We start from the raw sequence: 21,053 nt of genomic DNA, 5'->3' as shown, positions 1-21,053 counted from the left end.
ATGGAGATCTCGTAGAAAAGGCTCTAACTCTCGTGGAGCGCTTCTTAGGAACTGAGTTACTATTGAGTTTTCTTCATATTTTGACCCCTAGAATAACCCCCTCAAATACATGAACGTTAAACCCGGAAGACTTTTTAAAATTAATGGTATGGTCCTTATTATTTGTGTACTGTGGTCCTCACTTCGAATAATCCTAACCTTCATAATTTCCTCAAATTTTAGGATATATTAATAATACTTTATATAGAAAAGGAACAACTTTGAACACTTGCAAGTGGAAAATGTAACACACACATTCGATTCATCCTAAGAAAACGTAAGAATGAGAATATTAAGCTTAGCTTAATATTATAATTTACGCTATGTAACATAAAAACGTACCTTTTTCGATTTTGCGGTTGACTCCTGTTTCTCAGAAATTAATTCATATACCCAGTGTGGAACTCCTGAAATGAAATGAATAAATATTAACATGAATGTATTGTTTCTGGAAATTCCAATGAGAGTGTGATTCATTTTACATGGCTTCACTATTTGGGAAATAATATTTGAGCGGTAAAATAACAAGAAAATTACGTTGTCGAATGACATTTTTAGATTTTCTCTCCTCTGGACATAAATGAAGTGGGTTCTGTATAAAACACGTGCTCGAGATGTAGAAAAATTGAAAGTTTGAATGCACACAGCATTCTTACTTTCTTTTTGCTTTTTTTTCTGCTTTTGCATAGGGTCCGAAATATTAAGGGTAATGCATTTTCGAATTTCCGTATATGTGCAGTTGTCTACTGAGGGGATCCCGAGAACTATAAGAGCTAGAAGAAAACGGGTGACACATTTTCGAATAGTGAAAACCTTAGCCTCCTACGATTCTTCGTTTTCGATTTATTAGCAAAAAATGAGATTTTGACGATTTCGAAAATTTCTCATTTCTTGGTAATAACTCAAAAACGAAGAATCGTTGGAGGCTACGGTTTTTACCATTCTTTGTTTCTCTGAAAAAGAGCTCGGAAATGTGCCATCCGTTTTCTTTTAGCTCTCTTTAGTTCTCGAGATCCCCTCAGTAGACAACGAATTTTGCCCACCCTGTACGTATATTATGTTGTACAGGGTGGGCAAAATTCGTCGTCTACTGAGAGGATCTCGAGAACTTCAGCAGCAAGAAGAAAACGGATTACACATTTCCGAGCTCTCTTTCGGAGAGACAAAGAATGGTTTAACCCGCAGCCTCCTACGATACTTCATTTTTGAGTTTGACAATTTCCTAAAGTTCTCATAACTTTTTTGCCTTTGAAGTTACAAATCTGAAACTTGAACTTCCTACAAGCACTTTTTCACGTAGAATCCAGTGATGAGCCCAAAATATTTTTTCATTTCTATTCATTAGGTGAACTTTAATTTTTTTAAATGCAAACTTTTATTGAATTGGATATTTTTGAATTGAAAAAAAAATCTTTCATCAGTAGATTCTACGTATGAAAGGGCATAAGTAGGTTCAAGTTTCAGATCTGTAACTTCAACGACAATAAAATTATGAGAACATTTCGGAATCGTCAAAATCTCATTTTTTGTTTATAACTCGAAATCCAAAAGTGATAGGCCGATTCTGTTTTCAGATTTGGACTAGTCATGAAAAAAGAGCTGAAGAATGTGTCATCCGTTTTCTTCTAGCTGCTATAGTTCTCGAGATCCCCTCACTACACAACGAATTTTGCCCACGCTGTACAATAGTGGCTTTCAAATATCTTGTTGTAAAACTTTCTTTTCTTCCACTTTCACGTAGAATCTTCTGTTGATCCAGTAATTCCTAATCGGCTAGCGTAGTTTAATCGAATATCCAGTAGTTGGGGAACCCAAGAGGGAAATTCGGGATTTTCTCGAGCGTGTCAAATTAATACAAGGGGAGATACGTTGGATCCTGTATAGTACCTCAACCAAAAATCAAACCTATATTCAGGGAATCGTCTACGACAGCCAGTCAGAATAATAAAAAAAAAATATATAATTGTACATACTCGAGCCTGTAAAATTAAGAAATATGTCGTTAAATACATGTTTAAAAGTATATATTCTTTTAATCTGACAATTTAAGCGTGACGAAAGTATGTGGCAGGTCGCCAAACTTGCGAAAAAACGAATCTAGTACATTCTCGAGCGCGGTGGCTTTTTTTTTATTTTGAAGCTAATGATTCCAGAATAACGAAAAAAATATAATTTGATAGTTTCAGCTACCCGAAACAATAAAAATTGGCCATAAAGGTTACGAAAATCAGTTTTTTTTTATCCTCTCACCTGGGCTTCAAATTATTTTCTCTTTCATTATAAAAGTTGTAGATCATAACATTTTCTACAAATTTTGTCCGAAGCAATTCTTTCTACGTTTGAATGTTTTTGAGATATATGGCGATGAATGTACATTAGACTGGGTTTCTACATTGACCTTGGCCTTTTGCATGTGTGGCTAAGTTCTTCGCCCTTATCGCCCTCTAACTCAAAGACGGTTAAGAGTATGTAAAATTGGTTCGGCCAAAAGTTGTATAGAATGTCATTATCTACAACTTTCATCATGAATACAGAAAGGATTAGAGGTACAGGAAGGGAGATATTTGAAAAAAATGCCTTGTTGTCATATTCAAACTGTCAGATAAAGAAAACCCCCCTGATTAGTGTTAGATAAATGGGTCAACTTGTCTGCAACACGGAGATTAACTATCAGTATAAAAATCTGACACGTTTTTTTGCATATTCAAAGAACCGCTGTGACCTTGCGTCACGTCTGAATTGTCAGTCTCTTCAAAAGTACCTTCCTTTGTGTCCAATTAACACATACTTTGAAAATCTGACACGCTCGAAAAATAATTTTTTTACCATTTTCAATTCTTCCGTATGCGCAGCCCAACCACGCAACTGTCAGATTAACATGAATTTATTATCAGAGATACGTAGGGCATATTTAATCTGACACGCTAGAGTATGTACAGGGTGGGCAAATTTCGATGTTTTAGCACTACAGCTTTTGAACCAGAGGAGATAGACAAAATCTGATACCCCATTCTCGATCTCTTTTTCTGAGCAGCTAACAAGATAGTAGTCATTTTTGGCCACCTTCTTTTGTTTTCGAGTTATAAGCGAAAATTGGAAAAATGGCGATTTCGAAATAAATTTATATCTCCGCTAATACTGATGAAAGAGCTCTGAAATTAAAACATTATACAGGCACTTTTTTGAGTAGAATCCAGTGGCGTGCTTGCCTTTTTAGCAGGATTTTTAATTACGAAGCTATGACCTAAAGTTATGTTTTTTTAAATGGGAACACTAGATTTCTGTGCAATTTTTTGAAAGCTTAATTTTTACTGATTTCAAAAATATATAACATCATATGGTTTGCATCAATATAAATAATAAAAAATGGTCAAAAACCTTTTTTTCTCAATATTTCTATGGTTTCAAGTTTTGATGAGCACAGAAAAATAGAGCTACCTATAATAAGAGCAGTCTCCTTCCGGAAATGTCATTATTTCTATGCTTTTCACCAATTTTCATGAAATTCGAATCTTGGAGAAATTGAGTAAGAAGCATAGAAATGAAAGGACTAATAGAAGGAGACCGTGGTAATAATAAGATGCTACATTTTTCTATTCTCAACGGAAGTTGAAACCATAGAAATATTGAGAATAAAGGTTTTTGACCATTTTTCATTATTTATATTGATGCAAACCATATGATGTTATATATTTTTGAAATCAGTAAAAATTAAGCTTTCAAAAAATTGCACAGAAATCTAGTGTTTCCATTTAAAAAAAACATAACTTTAGGTCATAGCTTCGTAATTAAAAATCCTGCTAAAAAAGCAAGCACGCCACTGGATTCTACTCAAAAAAGTGCCTGTATAATGTTTTAGTTTCAGAGCTCTATCATCAGTATTAGCGGAGATATAAATTTATTTCGAAATCACCATTTTTCCAATTTTCGCTTATAACTCGAAAACAAAAGAAGGTGGCCAAAAATGACTACTACTATTGTTAGTTTCTCAGAAAAAGAGAACGAGAATGGGATATCAGATTTTGTGTATATCCTCTGGTTCAAAAGCTGTAGTGCTAAAACATCGAAATTTGCCCACCCTGTACACTTCACGATGTTTTCTTACATCTTCGAAAACATACAGACGCTTTCCCCACCGCTTGACGAAGAATACATCATATAGAACTTTTTTTCCTTTTTACCATCTAATCTTCAAAATCCACTAGGTCTCTACGACGTTCGAGTAAATCCCGATTTAGAATCGTCGGCTCCTCAACTATAACATTTCTGTGAATGCCTTACTGTTGAAGGCGTGATCCATTTCTTATTTCTGTGAATGTTGAGGATTTTATTGCGGACATGTCGAAGTTCATCTGATTCCTAACAGCAACGTTGTAAACTTCAATTATCTCAAATAAAGTAATCAATTGTGATATACTCATCTGAACCAGTCCTTTGGGGATTTGTTTTTCCTCAGATACCTAATCCGCAATGTAGCCTGCGTTGGTTATACCTTTATATCCTAGTACTGTCTCGAGTATTCTCGAAGTATTCCTCGAACGAATATTTATTTTTTGCGTTCTTATTGTAAATCCGATATTCGTGTTTTCATTTAAAAGAAACGTATCCAATAAAACCATCGTTCGAAAACACTGCGCAGTATTCCTTCACCTATTTTCAGAACAGATTCTACTGTCGCAATCACTTTGAGTCCGGAAGGCTCATCGTTTCCAAACGGATTATTCAATTTGTTGGAAGTGAGAAAAATTGACGACTATTCATATCAAAGTTTCATTTCAGGTGTGCCATCTCCAAGACGGAGCTTATTTCGGTGAAATTGCGCTGCTATCCAAGGAAACGAAACGAACAGCCAACGTTATAGCGTTGGAAATATGCGAGACGTACAGGTTGGACAAGAAGGTGTTCAAAATGAGTATTAAGAAATATCCGGATTGTGTGAAAGTGATACAGGCCTTGGCGGAGATCAGACATCAGGAGACGAATGCCCTGGAAGAAATGCACAAAGAGGAATTGTTCCATAAAACTTACATTGGGGAAAATGAAACTCTAGAAGGTTCCCTGAAGATTCCTAGGCGATATCGATCTGAATCGTCATGAGCGAAAAATCGGACATGGATCATTTGGTAGTGGATAAAACCAAATATTCATTCTTGTTATTAACTTGTATTTGATTGGAGTCCAAGCTATTAATGACACCTTTGTTTATTTAGAGAAATAGCTTGTAGATTGTTACGGTTATGTTTAATAATATATTGAGGAAAGTTCAAAATATGTACAGATTTCTGGAAATGTCCAACTATCTTCTTCAAGGAGTTCAAATTCTGGTTACGATAAGTTTCACATTCGACGAGAAGTGTTCATCGTAGATTAGTGAGAATTCTAAGGCCCGGTTGTTCAGTGCAGGATTAAAGTTAATCCTAGATTAATTTTGATATTGCCATTCAATTCTGTCACGTTGATCTAGGATCAACTTAAATCTCGGCTCAATCTTGCACTGAACAACCAAGCCTAAGTGAACCTTTGAAATTTTACTGAATCGAACTTGCCAAGGTATCGTCATTAAGAGTGGAAAGGAGAGACCATTCTATCAAGAAAGAGTATATTCTAATGATTATCTACAGATTGTAGGGCGTGTTGGTCGAACCCACCAAACCTGCCACCGCGACCAAAGCGGACTATTATGGCACACAAACAAGCTCAGAGAGCAAAACTTTTTTTTTTTTTGGTGTAGCAGTGGGAAAATCTGCAAGTCCGACGAAGCACCCTATCGTGAGGGGGAACAAGTGTGGGGATTCTCACTCTCCTGAGCTCGAGACCCACTAAAAACCCTAAACTGCTTCTTGAATATTGGTACGGGGCATTTGTCTGTACACCGTTAATCTCTTAGTTGGTTTTCTTTTCGCACACTATCGTGCTGGGATTTATGTGTTTATCCTCTATTGGATAACACTCTATTGTATTTTTCAATAAGTTTCTGTTCTTATTTTAATTTATCTCCTGGTCTCCTTCGATTAATTCGCATTCTCCTTTTATCTTCCTGTGGGTCGTAATCCACTAGTGTCCTGAGTTCTTGATTCGGATGGTTTTTCGCTGTTTCGAATAATTTATCTGCTTTTCTGTTCATGAATTCCGTTATGGTTTCCAATTTTAGGTCTGTCTATTCCTGATAAACCAAGGTGCATCTATTGCACATCGTAGCAGCTTGTTTTCAGTGGCCTGAATTCTTTTGATATGGCTCTTTGCCGCGAAACCCCAGGCAACTGATCCATAAGTCAGTTGAGGCCTAGCAACGGCTTTGATTATCTTCCATTTTGTCTCTTTCGACATGTGGCTTCTTCTTCCTATCAGAGGATAGAGTCTATTCATCGCTGCTTTCGTTCTGTCGATTGCTTGTTTGATATGACTTTTCCAAGTAAGTCCTTGGTCAAAAGTTATTTCTAAATATTTGGCTTCATTTTTCCAGTCGATTTCTTCGCCGTCAACGTCTAGATTCGTTGTGGGTCGCAGTCTTCTCTTCTGTAGTAATATTGCTTGGCTCTTTTGTCAATTGAGCTTGATTTTCCACTTTATGCACCAGTCATTTGTTTCGTTAATCGTTTCTTGTAGAACTTGTTCTATTGCTTCTGGGTTGCGGTGTCGAGTTGCTATGCCCGTGTCGTCAGCATATAACGTTAGCATGGTTCTTGGATTCTTCGGAATATCGTGAATGCATATGTTGTAACACTTGTCAATTATAAAGTCAGGTGGAAGACTATCGAATGCTCGCGAAAGGTCAAAGAATAGACCTGCCACATGCAATCCGCTATCGAGACATTCATACACATAATCGACGAAACAAACTGCAGCTGTTTCTGTTGATCGACCAGCTCGGAAACCATGTTGGGCATTATCGAGAATATTGAATCTGTCAAGATATTTCATCATTTGGTTGAACACCAACCTCTCAAACACTTTAGAAAATATACTGAGTAGAGAAATTGGTCTATAGTTTGTGATGTCATGTATATCATTTTTCTTGAAGATTGGGACGATAAGGGCTTTTTTGAGGACCGTTGGAAAGATGCCTGTGCTCACAGATAGATTAATACAGTGAGCAAAATGCTTACAGATGTCTGAACTAATTAGTTTGAGAATTCTGGCAGAAATGGAATCCACCCCTGCGCACTTATTGTTTTTCATTGATCTTATAATATCAGCTACTTCGCTCTCAATCACCGGATGAAAGAAAAATGTTGTATTCAACAATACAGACGTAGTACATGATTGGGATAAGGAGTCCCCATAATAGCGGTGAAGAGTGCTTTCAGTAACTGTAGAGAAGTAATCTGCAAAAATGTTCGGTAGACGCAAGCTGTCATCGATCAAAACACCATCAACAAGGAGTTCAATACATCCATTCTTCCTACCCTTTCGGCCAGTTAGGTTATTGACCATGGACCATACTGTTCTGCTTCTATTGTCGGATCTACCGATGAGCTCATTATGAAAATTTAATTTAGCAGTCTTGATCAAAGATGCATACTCCTTTTTCGCCTTTTTGTATAGTATATAACTACTCTGGCATCTCAAGCTCGAGTGCAACCAATGGAGACTTACAAGTTCACGTTTCGCTAGAATTACTTCTTGAGTGATCCACATATTCACCCTTCGCTTCCTGTTAGCCAGCCTCACCGATGGGCAACATGTCTCAAACGTACTCTTTATAGTATCAACGAGTGCTTGAAAACATCCATTGACGTCAGTACTGTCATAAACACCAATAAAGTCATTAATTGCGATATTAAAAACAAAATTGTCGAGGTTTCTTTGACACAAATTTCTTACAATTTTTGGACCATCCTGTATATATTCAGGAAATATATTATTGTATTCAACTAAAATAGCACGGTGGTCACTCAAGAGAGGTTCAAAAACTTTCACACTAGAGCCAGATAAATCAGCATTAGTCAAGACATAGTCCACCTTTGAGGTGGATGTATGGCCAGTTCTGTCCGTGAATACCCTCGTGGGATCCCGTGACGAAACTTTTAAATCGAAACAATCAAGTAAATCATCAAATAGCTTACGGTTAGCACCTTCAGTTTTGAGAAAGTCCACGTTCAGGTCACCACACACAAAGATAAGGTCAACCAAATTCAAGCAATAGTTCAGGGCGTCTGACAATCTATTGATGAAGACCTCAAACACACCGGAACAGGGCCGGTAAACACTTATAATGCCTAGACGGATATCGTTGGCCGTCATAATAATTCCGCACATCTCGCAATTCATCTCGTCTGAAAAATTCGACACATGCAAAGTTTTTGTTTTAATACCGGTTTTCACATAGATCATCGATCCCCCGTGGGCTCTACAGGGGCGACAGTAGTATTCAGCTAGAATATACCCAGGTATAGTCATTGTACTGACATTTTCGGCACTGCACCAGTGCTCCACAACACTCACAACATCAGGACAATATTCAGCGAAAAGCAATTCCAGGCCTTCTAGTTTATTAGATACACACTGGATATTCAGCTGCAGAAGTCTAAACACCTCAAACTCAGCAAAATCTATTCCGCCGGACGTATCACCCTTTTGGGATGAAAAAAATGATTAATTTTGGCGTTGTTTGGCCAATTAGAACTATTTAGGGCTTTTTCATGTTCAGAGCTTGGAATAAGCACCTTAAACGATGAGTAGCTGTCGGGGTATTTCGAGGTGAGCTTCTCACACTGTACGGTAGAAAATTTTTGATTCAAAAATTCCTGTAAATCTTTTTCTGTTGTCTCTGGTTTTAAATTAGAAACATGGAATATACTGGACCTACTAATGCCCACAACGGATGTACTTTCCGAACTTCCAACAACTAGAGCTCTGACACGTTTTCGAGGTTTCTTACGAGAAACAATATTCCATGTATCCCCATCATTTTCTTTAGCGGCTAGAGTGTTGTCAGCCTGCGATCCAAGGGAAACCTGAGTTTGAATAACCTCCGTCACTGTTTGTGCAGGAGCAGAAGTTTCAGCATCCGCAACATGTAAATGCGGGACTCGTATATTATTCGATCGCGAATCGCCAGAAGCACGCGTTACAGTACCCGAGCGGGGATCACCGCCCGGCGCCTCAGAGATTCTAAACGATGATGATTCACTGGCACATTTGTTTATGTTTGTGTTATTAGTCTTTTTTCTTAGTTTATCAATCTCGACATTCTTTTTCTCGATTTCTCCTTCGAGTGTTGAAACCTTGAATCTTAATAGAGAGTTATTCTCCATCAGCAAAGAATTTTTTGCTTCTAACTCTTTGATTATTTTAATGAAAAGATCTTGTTGCGTAGATTCACTAGATAGATAATTCTTGTCGGAAAACTCGGGTACTGGAGACACATTACCCGTGTTACAATCTATGGCGGATAGGAAATCACAGTCACAGCACTTCCCTATTTTACTGGCACAACCAGGATGGTATGATTTAAGGCAAACATTGCACTTTATGATACTCCTGACTATCGTTCGTTTACAAACAGCACATTCAGGAATTACTGATTGGAGAGACTCGCTCGGCACAACCTTCTTCGTCGACATATTGTGATTGATTGACATAGTTGGGGAGCCCAAGAATGTATTTCTGGATTTACTCGACCGTATCAGATTAATTTAAGGGGAGATACCTTGGACCTTGTAGAGTACCTCTACTAAAAATTAGAGCTGTATGTAGGGGGAAATGTCTAGGAGAGCTTGTCGGAATAGTAAAAAAAATCGATCATTGTACATAGTGCACCGTGTTAGATTAAGATATATGCCGTTAATTACATGCTGAAAAGTATATATTCTCTTAATCTGATAATTTAACAGTGACAAAAATGTGCGGGAAGGCGCCAAACTCGCAAAAAATCCTCACTTGTACAGAGTGGCCAAAATTCCTTTTCTACTGAAGGAAAAATAAAATTTACGAAACAAGAATAAAATATAATCAACAATAAAGAACCAGACCGGAAAACGCCCTGAGAGAAATTACCTGTATTCAGATCGGCAACGCCATACGTAGTGTTAGATTGACATGCTTATCTAACGATGGTTCACAATTCGAACACAACCGTTGATAGATGTACCTATTTTTCATCATCTTACTTTTTGTAAAAATTTTAATTATAGTTTATTATCGTATTTTTTCCATATAACTGACTCTTTAAGTTTCTTTCATAAATAGAAAAACCGATAATTGAATAAATTTTCTTCTTTTAACCAGACGAGATTCTTTTACTCTCTTAAGGATATCGATCTCGATATCAATATATAAAAGAAATAATTATTCGACCGTCGATGATTTCTATCATAGAAGGTTGATTTCACATAGAATTATGTGCAGTTCACGAACCATTATACTTTTTCAATGGTCGCTATGGTTACACCAGCCTACTGAAAATTCAACAGTGAATCGAAAAGCAGGAAAAAGTATTGAATTATTTTCTTATGTTATATTCATGTGATTAGCGACATATTTGAAAGGAGCAAAAATTTGCAACAATAATAATAATAATAATAATAGATGAAGAAAGAATTAACGGAGGAGTTCACCCGAAGATTGAGGAGGATAATGAGAACTGGTCTTAACAGCAAGAATCTGATAAAAGCGATTAACACCTACGCTTGCTCGGCGCTGAGCTATTCATTTGGTATAATCTCTTGGACGACCACCGATTTAGCAGCTTTACAGAGAAAAATAAGGACGATGCTGACTAAACACAATAAACATCACCCCAAAAGCTCAATAGAACGGACAAAGCTGCCACGACATCTTGGGGGTAGAGGAATTGTTGATTTGTCCAACCGTATGTCCCAGGAAATTGAAGGACTTCGAAACTATTTCTTGAGCAAGGCAGCTTCGTCAGAACTCCATCGAGTAGTTTGTGTTGCTGATACTTCTACACCGTTAAAGCTACACCAGGATCACTTGGAAACCGTCGAACACACTGCAGAAAGTAAAATGCAGAAACTGATTGGCAAATCTTTGCATGGGAGGCACCAGAATGAGGTCAAACATGATTACGTCGACATATCTGCGTCGAACTACTGGTTGACTTCCGGAAGGTTGTTTCCTGAGACAGAGGGCTTCATGCTCGCCATCCAGGATCAGGTGATTCCAACAAGAAATTACATGAGATACATCGCCAAGGATGCCTCAGTGGCGGACGATAGCTGTCGTTATGGCTGTGCGACACATGAAACTATCCAGCACATCACCGGGGGATGTCAGAAGTTCGCGGGCACAGAGTATAAAAATAGACATGATGCTGTTGCCAAGATTCTTCACCAAGAATTGGCACTAAAACACCAACTTCTAACTTCGAAAAGGGTTCCTTATTACAATTACCATCCAGATGCTGTGCTGGAAAACGAACATCACAAGCTCTACTGGGATCGCACTGTTCCCAGTCAACCAGTTTCAGTCACAGGGAAGTTGGTGGGAATTACCACTGTGGAAATGCGACTTCACAATGTTGATTTAAAAAAAGGCCACCAGTACTTACTGGAGAGTGCTTAATGTCCGCAAGATCGCATATCGCAGGTAATTACCCAGTACATCACATAGTAGGTGTAAAAAAAGTACCCTAGACAGCAACTTTGCGACTTCTCATTTTGGAGGTTTTTGGAACGATTATTTTGACAGAATAAACTACCAAAGTGTATCCTCTATTGAAGTTATATTCATGTTCAATTTGATAATTACCATCGTGGCAATCAATTTGCACTCCATATTCGAGGCGTTCCGAGGAAAAGTGACCCATGCTACAATTTTTCTGAAATTGAATTATTAGTAAGAACTGCCTGAAAATGAATCAAAATTTTATATACTCGTAAACTCAATTTCAGAAAAAATGTAGCTTGGGCCTCTTCAGCTCTGAACGCCTCATTTGTACCCTGGATTTACTCTTTACTCTTACCTACATATATTTCGTATTCTGCTCTCATCCTCAAAAGGGAAATTGAACAACTATATGAAATACTGATATCTTTTTATTCAAGATTAATATGTTTCATACAAATCCAAATATATAAAATAAAGAACATATATCTTGTTATAAATCTTCATTCCACTTCAGGAACGGCATGGTCCAGCTGAAGAAAAAAAAAATCAGAGCTGTATTGATAGTAATAAATTGAGTGTCATGAAAAATCTAACAAGAGTAGAAGGTGATTTTTTCCAGCACAGTATCTAAAATAATAATTTGAAGTTCTCTCGATGATTCAAATCAATTCCAAGTTTGATTTTGAAGGTTGTGAATGTCACTTATCACCTAAATTCATATGAGGTATGTTGAAAGTTGAACGTTACAAAGGTGCAAAAATGGGGAGGATAAGAGGGCCAAGAAGTGATCATGATGTAGTCATTATTTCAATAGGTTATATAACTACTCACCTTTTACTGCACGTTAATTAATCAATCAACATCAAGTAACACTTACCTAAAACGAAATTTAATCACCAGCTCGGTTAAAAAAATTATTCTCAAAATTCATTCATAAAGATTTTGTTTGTTCACAACTCTCAACACAACGCAGTCACAGAACGAAACACGTCACACCACGTTTTGCATAGCGGGATTTAGGTTATGAGTTAACCTCGAGACCACGTGCTGATAAATAGAACATTTCAGACAGTTACTGAAAGTTTTTCTTAGAGAAGTCGCTGGATAGAGTTCATCGAAATTTATTCACAACACATCATTTCATGTTCTAAAAATATCACAGATTCAATATTTCAAAAATATCAACAGAGAGAAGTCGCATAATAGTAGCTATGTTCACTTCATCGGAACATCTCGATATGATGTTACATGCAACCACTAGGGATCTAAAGTTGAGGAATTCGCAAACTTAACAATATGCGGATGTTAATGTCCGCAATGTGAAATCTTAAGTACATCCATGAAACTTCTCAAAGAAGCGCTTCAATGCGATATTTTTGGGTACTCCCTGCGACTTACTGTTACATTTCTGGTTGACTGGGTTCTCACAGACCGGAAAATAACCCACAATAGACCAGACCTCATATTGCTCAATAAGGATGAGGACACAGCACTATTCATCGACGTGGCAATTCCAAATAATAACAATCTTCTAGATAGACACACTGAAAAAATTTCAAAATACAGAGATCTCGAGGAACAAACCAGAAGACAGTGGAAGCTGAAATATATAAAGACCATCCCTATTGTCATCTCATCTACAGGCCTGATACCGAAGAAACTACTAGAGAACTTGAGAAAACTTCAGTTGGACGAAAATATTTATAAAGTCATGCAGAAGGCGGTACTGCTCGGAACGGCGAGAACTGTACGCAAGTACATGGGGAATGCAGAGGAACACCGTCTGCTCCGACAGGAAGTGCGGGTGGAGCAGGAATCCAACCTACAGTCCCTGGCCAGTTTATTAGACGCACTGAGGATTTTTTTTATATTTACTGGTATTGCTCGAGGAAAAAGCAGAATATTTGAATTTCATTTCCACAGAATGTTAGTTTCATCTACGACTCTCATTAAATTGTTCTATTTGGCATTTATTTTTGATGTTGTAGTATTAGTACTTAAGTATGAATCAGTACTATGTCTTCCAGTGGACGTCTTGCATTCTGCAGGTTCGGACGTTATTTCGATAATCCACATATGAAATCATTATCTTCGAATGCAGGAAACCGAACAATTCTGCATTGATAGTAAGAAGCTCTCATAGCTACACAGGGTGGCTCAGCAAAATATTAGAATTTCATGTTTAATCATCAATAAATCAATATTTTTTATTGAATATGATATATTATATGTGAAAACCATTTACAGATGAAGTATATGTAACATATACATTCAATTTAATAATTCAATATTGAGATTTTGCATCGAATCAATGCGTCTAATAATATGGCCAGGGACTGTACAGCAGGGAGCCGAGGAGCGACCCGAACCCGACCACCACCACGAGCCCGAAAACCTGGAAAGGGCTCCAACAGAGCTTAATCCTTTTGATATCTGAGATATCTGGGATAAGTGAATTTTCCTCTGGAGAGGAGTGTGAAAGCCGCAAGGCTAAAGTCATAATAATAATAATCTTTATTTGATCAAATATCAACAGATGTAGATCACGTCAATACATATGAACCTATAATGAAACAAAATCTCCCTCATTCAAAAAATCCCCAACACTATAATAACATTTTCTAGCCAAAAACATTTTTAAATTTTTTTTTTTGAATTGCAATAGGCAAGCATTTAAAATTTTTGAGGAAATTTATTCCATACTGTGATTATAAAATATACAGCATTCCTTTGTATATAACTAAAATTTGTTTTTTCTCTACTGAGATAATTTTTTCCTCTGGTATTGTATTCATGACTTAACAGTAATTCTTTAAAATCATTGAAGTTGTTGCTTACATACATTACACATTCATAAATAAAGAGACTGTACAATGTCAATAAGTTATTACCAATAAATATATTTCTACAGCTCTCATTGTATTTCATTTTGAAGATAGTTCTCAAGCATCTCTTCTGCATTTTGAATATTCTCTCAGCCTCAACAGAATTACCCCAGAAAATTATTCCGTACCTGAGTTTGGATTGAACGTAGGCATAATAAGCTGTCAGGGCCGTCTCTTCACTAATTGTATTGGTCAATACCCTCAAAGCATAGCAATATCCTGCAATGCCTGTAGACAGATTTTCAATTTGTGTTTTCCAACTCAGGTCCCCATCGATATATATATCCCCAGGAAAGGTACTGCATCCTCTGTCTTGATTGTTTTACCATGATATGTCAAGCTAATGGCATCTTTATTTCTTTCCCTAAAGACGAGCAATTTTGTTTTATCGATGTTTATTACCAATTCGTTACTTTTGAACCACTTTTCAAGTCACATTCAAGCTGATCCTTGCATTCAGTCAGAGTCTTACGAGACAAAATCATTGATACATCATCAGCAAACATAACCATATCATTGGATGTTACATGAATTAAATCATTGGTATAGATTATGTAGAGTAGAGGACCCAATATTGAGCCTTGTGGTACACCTCTCTCAACATGTAAGGGATCTGATATTACCTGTTTGCCATTTCTTCCTCTCTCTGTGGTTCTTTGAATTCTTCTTGTTAAATATGATCTGAAGAGATCTAGTGCAACTCCTCTTATTCCATATTTTTCCATTTTTTCTAATAGGATGTTATGATTCACACTGTCAAATGCTTTTGTCAAATCAAGGCAAAGAGCTGCTGTCACTTGATTTTTGTTCAATGATTTTATGATGGAATTTAGTGCCTGATACATTGCATTTATTGTGGATTTTCCCTGCCTGAAACCACATTGTTGCTTAACCAAGATGTTATTTTTTTCAAAAAAATGTAAGACCTTATCAAAAATTATTCTCTCGAAAATCTTGTTGATATTAGATAATATTGATATAGGGCGATAGTTATCATAGATGATATGGAAGAATTCTCAACTATAGTTTACATTTGAAGAATCAGAAATCCCTGTCGTATCTCGAAAATCAATGAATCAATAAATTTAATAATTTCATATTCGAATTCCTCATAAAAAAGTGCCTGTAACAACAGATTTCAAATACGAGTTCAAATAAGCGAGTTATTTAGCTTTATTGAAAATTACAATTTCTAAAATTTCGTTCATCAATCAAAATCTATGAACGTTAGGCCAGATCTGCTTTCAGTTTTGGATTAGTCAAGAAAAAAGAGCTCGAGAATGTGTTCTCAGTTTTTTTCTAGATGCTTTAGTTCTCGAGATCCTCTCAGTAGACAACGAATTTTGCCCACCCTGTACATACTCGAACGAGGTCGTTTTTTTTTTTATTTTGAAGCTACTGATTCAAGAATAACGGAAAAAATATAACAAGATAGTTTCAGCAAGCCGAAACAATAAAAATTGTCCATTAACGTCCCAAAAATCAGTTTTTTTTTATCTCCTCTCCAGGGCTTCAAATTGTTTTCGCATTCATTATAAAAGTAGTAGAGAATACAATTTTCTATAAATTTTTCCGGAAGAAATTTTTTATGCGTTCGAACGTTTTCTAGATATATGACGATGAATGTACATCAGACTGGGTTTCTACATTGACCCTGAACTTTCGCATGTGTGGCTAAGCTCCTCGCCTTTATCGTTCTCTAACTCGAAAACGTCTTAACCGTTGTATGTAAAAATGTTTCGAATAAAAGTTGTATAGAATTTTATTATCAACAACTTTCATAATGAATACAGAAATAATTAGAGGTACAGAAAGGGAGATATTAAAGAAAAAATGCGTTGCTATCATCTCCAAACTGTCATTTAAAAAAAAACCTTCTGATTAGTGTAAGATTAATGGGTCAACCATCAGCATGAAAATCTGACACTATCGAGTATGTACAAGTAACAATTTTTTTTGCATTTTCAAAGGACCGCTGTGACCTTCCGTCACGTCCTAATTGTCAGTCTCTTGAAAAGTAACTTTCTTTGGGTCCAATTAACATATCCTCTAAAAATCCGACACGCTCGAAAAGTTTTTTTCTCCATTTTCAATTCTTCCGAAGGCCGGTCTCACCTCGTAAACTGTCAGATTAACATGAACTTAATATCAGAGGCACGTAGAGAATGTATCAATTTGACACGCTCGAGTATGTACACCTGACGATTTTTGTACATCTTTGAAAGTCTGCAAAGGCTTTCCCCACCGCTGAAAGTGCATACATCATAGAAACTTTTTTCCTTCTACTACCTAATCTTTCTTCAAAACCTACTACAAAGTCTCCACGACGGTCGAGTAAATCCCGATTCAGCATCGTCGGCTTCCCAACTACTACCATCTTGTTCAGATAGAGTAGATTCAGACAATAGTTTTAGTTTTATGTGGCATTGTCAGAGAAACACGACTCACCTCGATGAAAATAGAATGGATTCTGGGCCCCTTTATTTATTTATTGATAATTTGTGATGATTATGAACCTTCATGAAATTCTTCATCGATTTCTGAATAAGTTACGTTTGTTGGATTCCCATATATAATATATTGCTTTTGGATGTATCTAATTTAACTCATCACCCCAATGATTGGCGCCAGCTATCTGAAAGCTCCCGGTAGAAGCTAAGTTCAGTTGAGGTGGGAGCTGAATCAGCCAATTAACTCTTGAGAAATTGATTGTTGAGTTTCCTTGGAAACGTTACAAAAACGGCTGATCTAAGAAAGGATTCCAGGTGGGGCAATTAGGATGTCTCTCGAAGTTTCGTAGCTATTTTACCGCAATGATTCTATAATTTATTAGAATTGTTAGTTCTGACAGGAAGAACGTGGGAAATAATTGGAGTTCGAAGGGTTTTGGTGAATTAATTCACGAAGGGTACGTAGAAGTTCTACAATAAGCCATCTAATGCAATGAAAAGATGAGGAACCAGATAACTAATGTCTATATTCAAAATAAAAACCGAAAAATTTGGGACATGAACATTGGAAAGATCTTATTGGAATTTCCACAACTTTTTTATGTTGATATGTCTCGAGGAATAAAAATATGTGTCACCTAGTTGATAATGAACCCAAAGTGGCAGCCTATTTATTGAGATGACATCCAACTTCGAAGAGCACCCTTTGTACAAGGATGTTTTGATATCTAGTTAGCCTAGACCAGTTCCATACATAAAAAAAATATTGCGTTACCGTAGCAACGAACAATAACTCATTGAAGTGTCAGTGTGAAGTTTGAGATTAAAAAAGTAAACCAGAGTTACGCAATGAATTAAAAGAGGGATGTCCACCGAAATTGTGAAAATCCAAAAATTGGAGTATCGAGCCATCATCAAGTACCTGTATTTAAAAGTGTTAAGAGGTAAGCAGATTTACAAAGATATGCTTAATACCCTTGGTGATAATTGTCCTTCGTATGCAACCGTGAAAAATTGGACTACAAGTTTCAAACGAGGTAAATTTTTCATTGAGGTTGGTTGATGACCGATCGGGAAGGCCAGTTTCTGTGTCAGTCCCCGAAAATAACGATGTAGTTCATGACATGATTTTATCAGACCGTCGAATTGGGCTGAAACGGATATCTGAAGCACTGAATATTTCATACGAACGCGTTCTTCATATAGTTCACGTCAATTTGGACATGAGAAAAATTGCTACGAAATGGATCCCCAAATGTTTGTATGTTGACCAAAATCGTGCATGGGTAGAAGCATTGCGTTCGATCTGTGCTCGATTTGAAAACGATGTATACTTCTTGAACCGAATTGTTACTATGGATGGGACTTGGGTACATTTCTACTATACAGCAACAAAGCAACAATCGATGGAATGGCGACACTCTGGTTCTCAAAGACCTAAGAAGTTTCGTGTCCAGAAATCTGCTGGAAATGTTCTTGCTTCAGTTTTTTGGGATTGCCATGGAGTAATCATGATTGATTTTTTGGATAAGGGTGGAACAATAACCTGAGATTAGTATTCGACATTACTGACCTTTTTACGGGAAAAAATCAAAGAGAAAAGACGCGGAAAGCTATCCAGAGGAGTTTTGTTTTTGCAGGACAACGCCCCTGCACACAAATTTCATGTTGCCATGCAAAAATTCGTGATTTAAGGTTTGAATTAGATACTAGAACACCTCCTTTAGCTCCAGCCGACTATCATCTCTTTCCTCAACTGAAAAAAAGTTCAAAAGGTCGTAAATTTTCTTTCAACGGGGAGGTAATAAAAGCTGTGGAGGTCTGGTTTGTAGAGACAGAAGAAACATTTTTTTTTTAAAGGTCTAGAGGCGTTGCAGTTTCGCTGTAATTAATGTATCCAATTAAGAGGAGAATATGTTGAATAATTGAGAATTTTTCAATACATCCTGGTATAATTTTCTAGTTCGATGGAATGCTTTTTGGCAAACAGAGGTTATTGTTATTTCAGGTTTTCTCTGGCTTAATCACCTAATATCTTCTTGAGATCTTAGTTCCAGAAATCGATTTGCTGGCATCTATGTATTAGTAACATAGTAACCTGAATTCATGCGTACAAACTGAACCTTTAAGATTATTTCCTTCAAACAATTTCCTAAAATTATTTCTGTACCCTTTTAACCGTAACACCCTGTATATCCAACACTATTGATTTCATCAGAAAATGAACATTTCAGAATATAAATGTAAATAATGAACTGAAAATAGATGATCACATAGGATATAAATATTCGATGCAATAACTGTAACGTCAATTTATTCTATTATTAGGAACAATTCAAATAAACAGTCCGAAGTGGCCATTCATGCAATATTGAATTTTATATCGTCTACGATGTTCTCCAACTGGTTTCATTTGAAATATCCAGCAGATGATCGAACTTATTACAGACAACATTTATGTGGCTCGTAAATATTATTTAGAGTCTACATCCATAATTTTATGGGATTTCATTAGGTGAAGCAGTGATTATATTGAGGTAGCGAGAAATATATTTTTATGGTCGATTTGATTGGTATTGCAAGATGTATACAGCTGATGTTAATTGGTACTCCTTCGAATTTATAGGTATTATTTGAAATTTAGACGATAAATCTTTTTATACTATAAGAAACCGTCTCCTTGGAAGTGAATGGGTCTAATTCACTCAATATAAATTTCGAGTAAAACACATTTGAACTTTTTTCGCTGTAGAAAACCATAAACGCCTAACTCACGACTAGAACTATAGAATTCAAGTCTCAGCTTGTCAAATGTGGGTTACTACTTTTTACTCCTATTGAATATTTCAAATCAGCCCTGTAGAAAACAGTAGTGGAATGGTCCAAGCCGCTAGGTTCTATTCACTTAAAAAAATTGTTGCTTAGATCTTTTAGCAATTTTGCTAGAACTCAACGAATAAGCTACAAATCGATTGAATGTCTTCACTACTACAAAATTTGAGCTTTTTTGAAGTTGTCTACAGTTCTAACTCAGAAACTTAAAATTGTGGACCTCTCTTATTAGAGAGGTAAATTTCTGTTGAAATAGAATAAAAAATTTGGTATTGCGTTAACCAAGTCGTAACAGAGGAGAAGTAATCAACAAGAATAAATCATATTCTTTACAGTTAGGTATTGTAAATATACAATATTACCTATATATAATTTAAGACTGAAGGTCAAATGAATACAATAATATTCATTTCATTTTGTCACATAGTTGATCTCATAGTATTCATTAAATTGTGAAGACATTACAAATACATATAAAATATTGAGTATAATCAATGTCATATTCCAGGATTTCCCATAGCTTTTTATCCCATGTTTAATGGAATAAATCGAAAAATAAAAGCTCTCATTGCTTTTTTTGTTTGTTTTTTCAGACTATTGAAATGGAATAATAGAAATATAGAAATAGAATAATTCCTCAAGTATTGCTTATATCCCACATGTACAAACTCCTCACCAGAATAATAACCAATAGATTAACCAATAAAATGGATGCATACCAGCCAGCAGAACAAGCGGGTTTCCGCAAAGGTTTCAGCACTACTGACCACCTACAAGCCATAAGAATATTAATAGAAAAGACAACGGAATATAACATACCCCTTCATTTGGCATTTGTAGATTTTCACAAAGCGTTCGATTCTGTTGAACCCTGGGCCTTCTTACAAGCTATGGATGATGCTAGAATAGATTCAAGGTACACAAATCTCATAAAGGCCATATATAAGAACGCAACTTTTCACGTCAAAATTAACGAAGATCTGAAAACCGATAGGATCGAAGTAAAACGGGGTGTACGTCAGGGCGATATAATCTCCCCCAAGCTTTTTACTCTAGCACTAGAGAACGTTTTCAAAACCTTACAGTGGGAAACAAAAGGAGTAAATATCGACGGATTATATTTGAGTCATCTCCGATTTGCCGACGATATCGTCATTATAAGCAATAGTATGCAAGAACTGAGCGAAATGATAAAACAACTAAACGAAGCTTCGAAGAGGATCGGTTTGAAGATGAACATCGCCAAAACTAAAATAATAAGTAACACCGAATAAAC

The 21,053-nt window shown here is 36.3% G+C and overlaps 2 protein-coding genes across 6 annotated transcripts in view; one reads left to right on the top strand and one right to left on the bottom strand.

Annotated features, from left to right (window-relative positions):
- LOC123316471 (potassium/sodium hyperpolarization-activated cyclic nucleotide-gated channel 2-like) overlaps positions 1 to 5,196 on the top strand; it is a 43,000-nt gene extending 37,804 nt beyond the window's left edge. For 2 of the 3 annotated variants that reach the window (XM_044902559.1, XM_044902560.1), the window contains one exon: positions 4,819 to 5,196. In XM_044902559.1, coding sequence (XP_044758494.1) covers positions 4,819 to 5,136 — 318 coding nt within the window. In that variant the 3' untranslated portion in view covers positions 5,137 to 5,196. The remainder of the gene's footprint in view (positions 1 to 4,818) is intronic. The other variant, XM_044902558.1, reaches the window with a different exon arrangement.
- LOC123316468 (potassium voltage-gated channel protein Shaw-like) overlaps positions 1 to 21,053 on the bottom strand; it is a 229,838-nt gene that overhangs the window by 164,097 nt on the left and 44,688 nt on the right. For all 3 annotated transcript variants that reach the window (XM_044902550.1, XM_044902551.1, XM_044902552.1), the window contains exon 2: positions 382 to 446. The gene's annotated coding sequence lies outside the window, so the exon portion shown is untranslated. The remainder of the gene's footprint in view (positions 1 to 381; positions 447 to 21,053) is intronic.

This window comes from Coccinella septempunctata, chromosome 7, assembly GCF_907165205.1.
Source record: "Coccinella septempunctata chromosome 7, icCocSept1.1, whole genome shotgun sequence".
In the NCBI taxonomy this organism is placed as follows: domain Eukaryota; kingdom Metazoa; phylum Arthropoda; class Insecta; order Coleoptera; family Coccinellidae; genus Coccinella; species Coccinella septempunctata.
The sequence above is the reverse complement of the archived record's forward strand: the minus strand, read 5'-3'. Positions and strand labels throughout refer to the sequence as shown.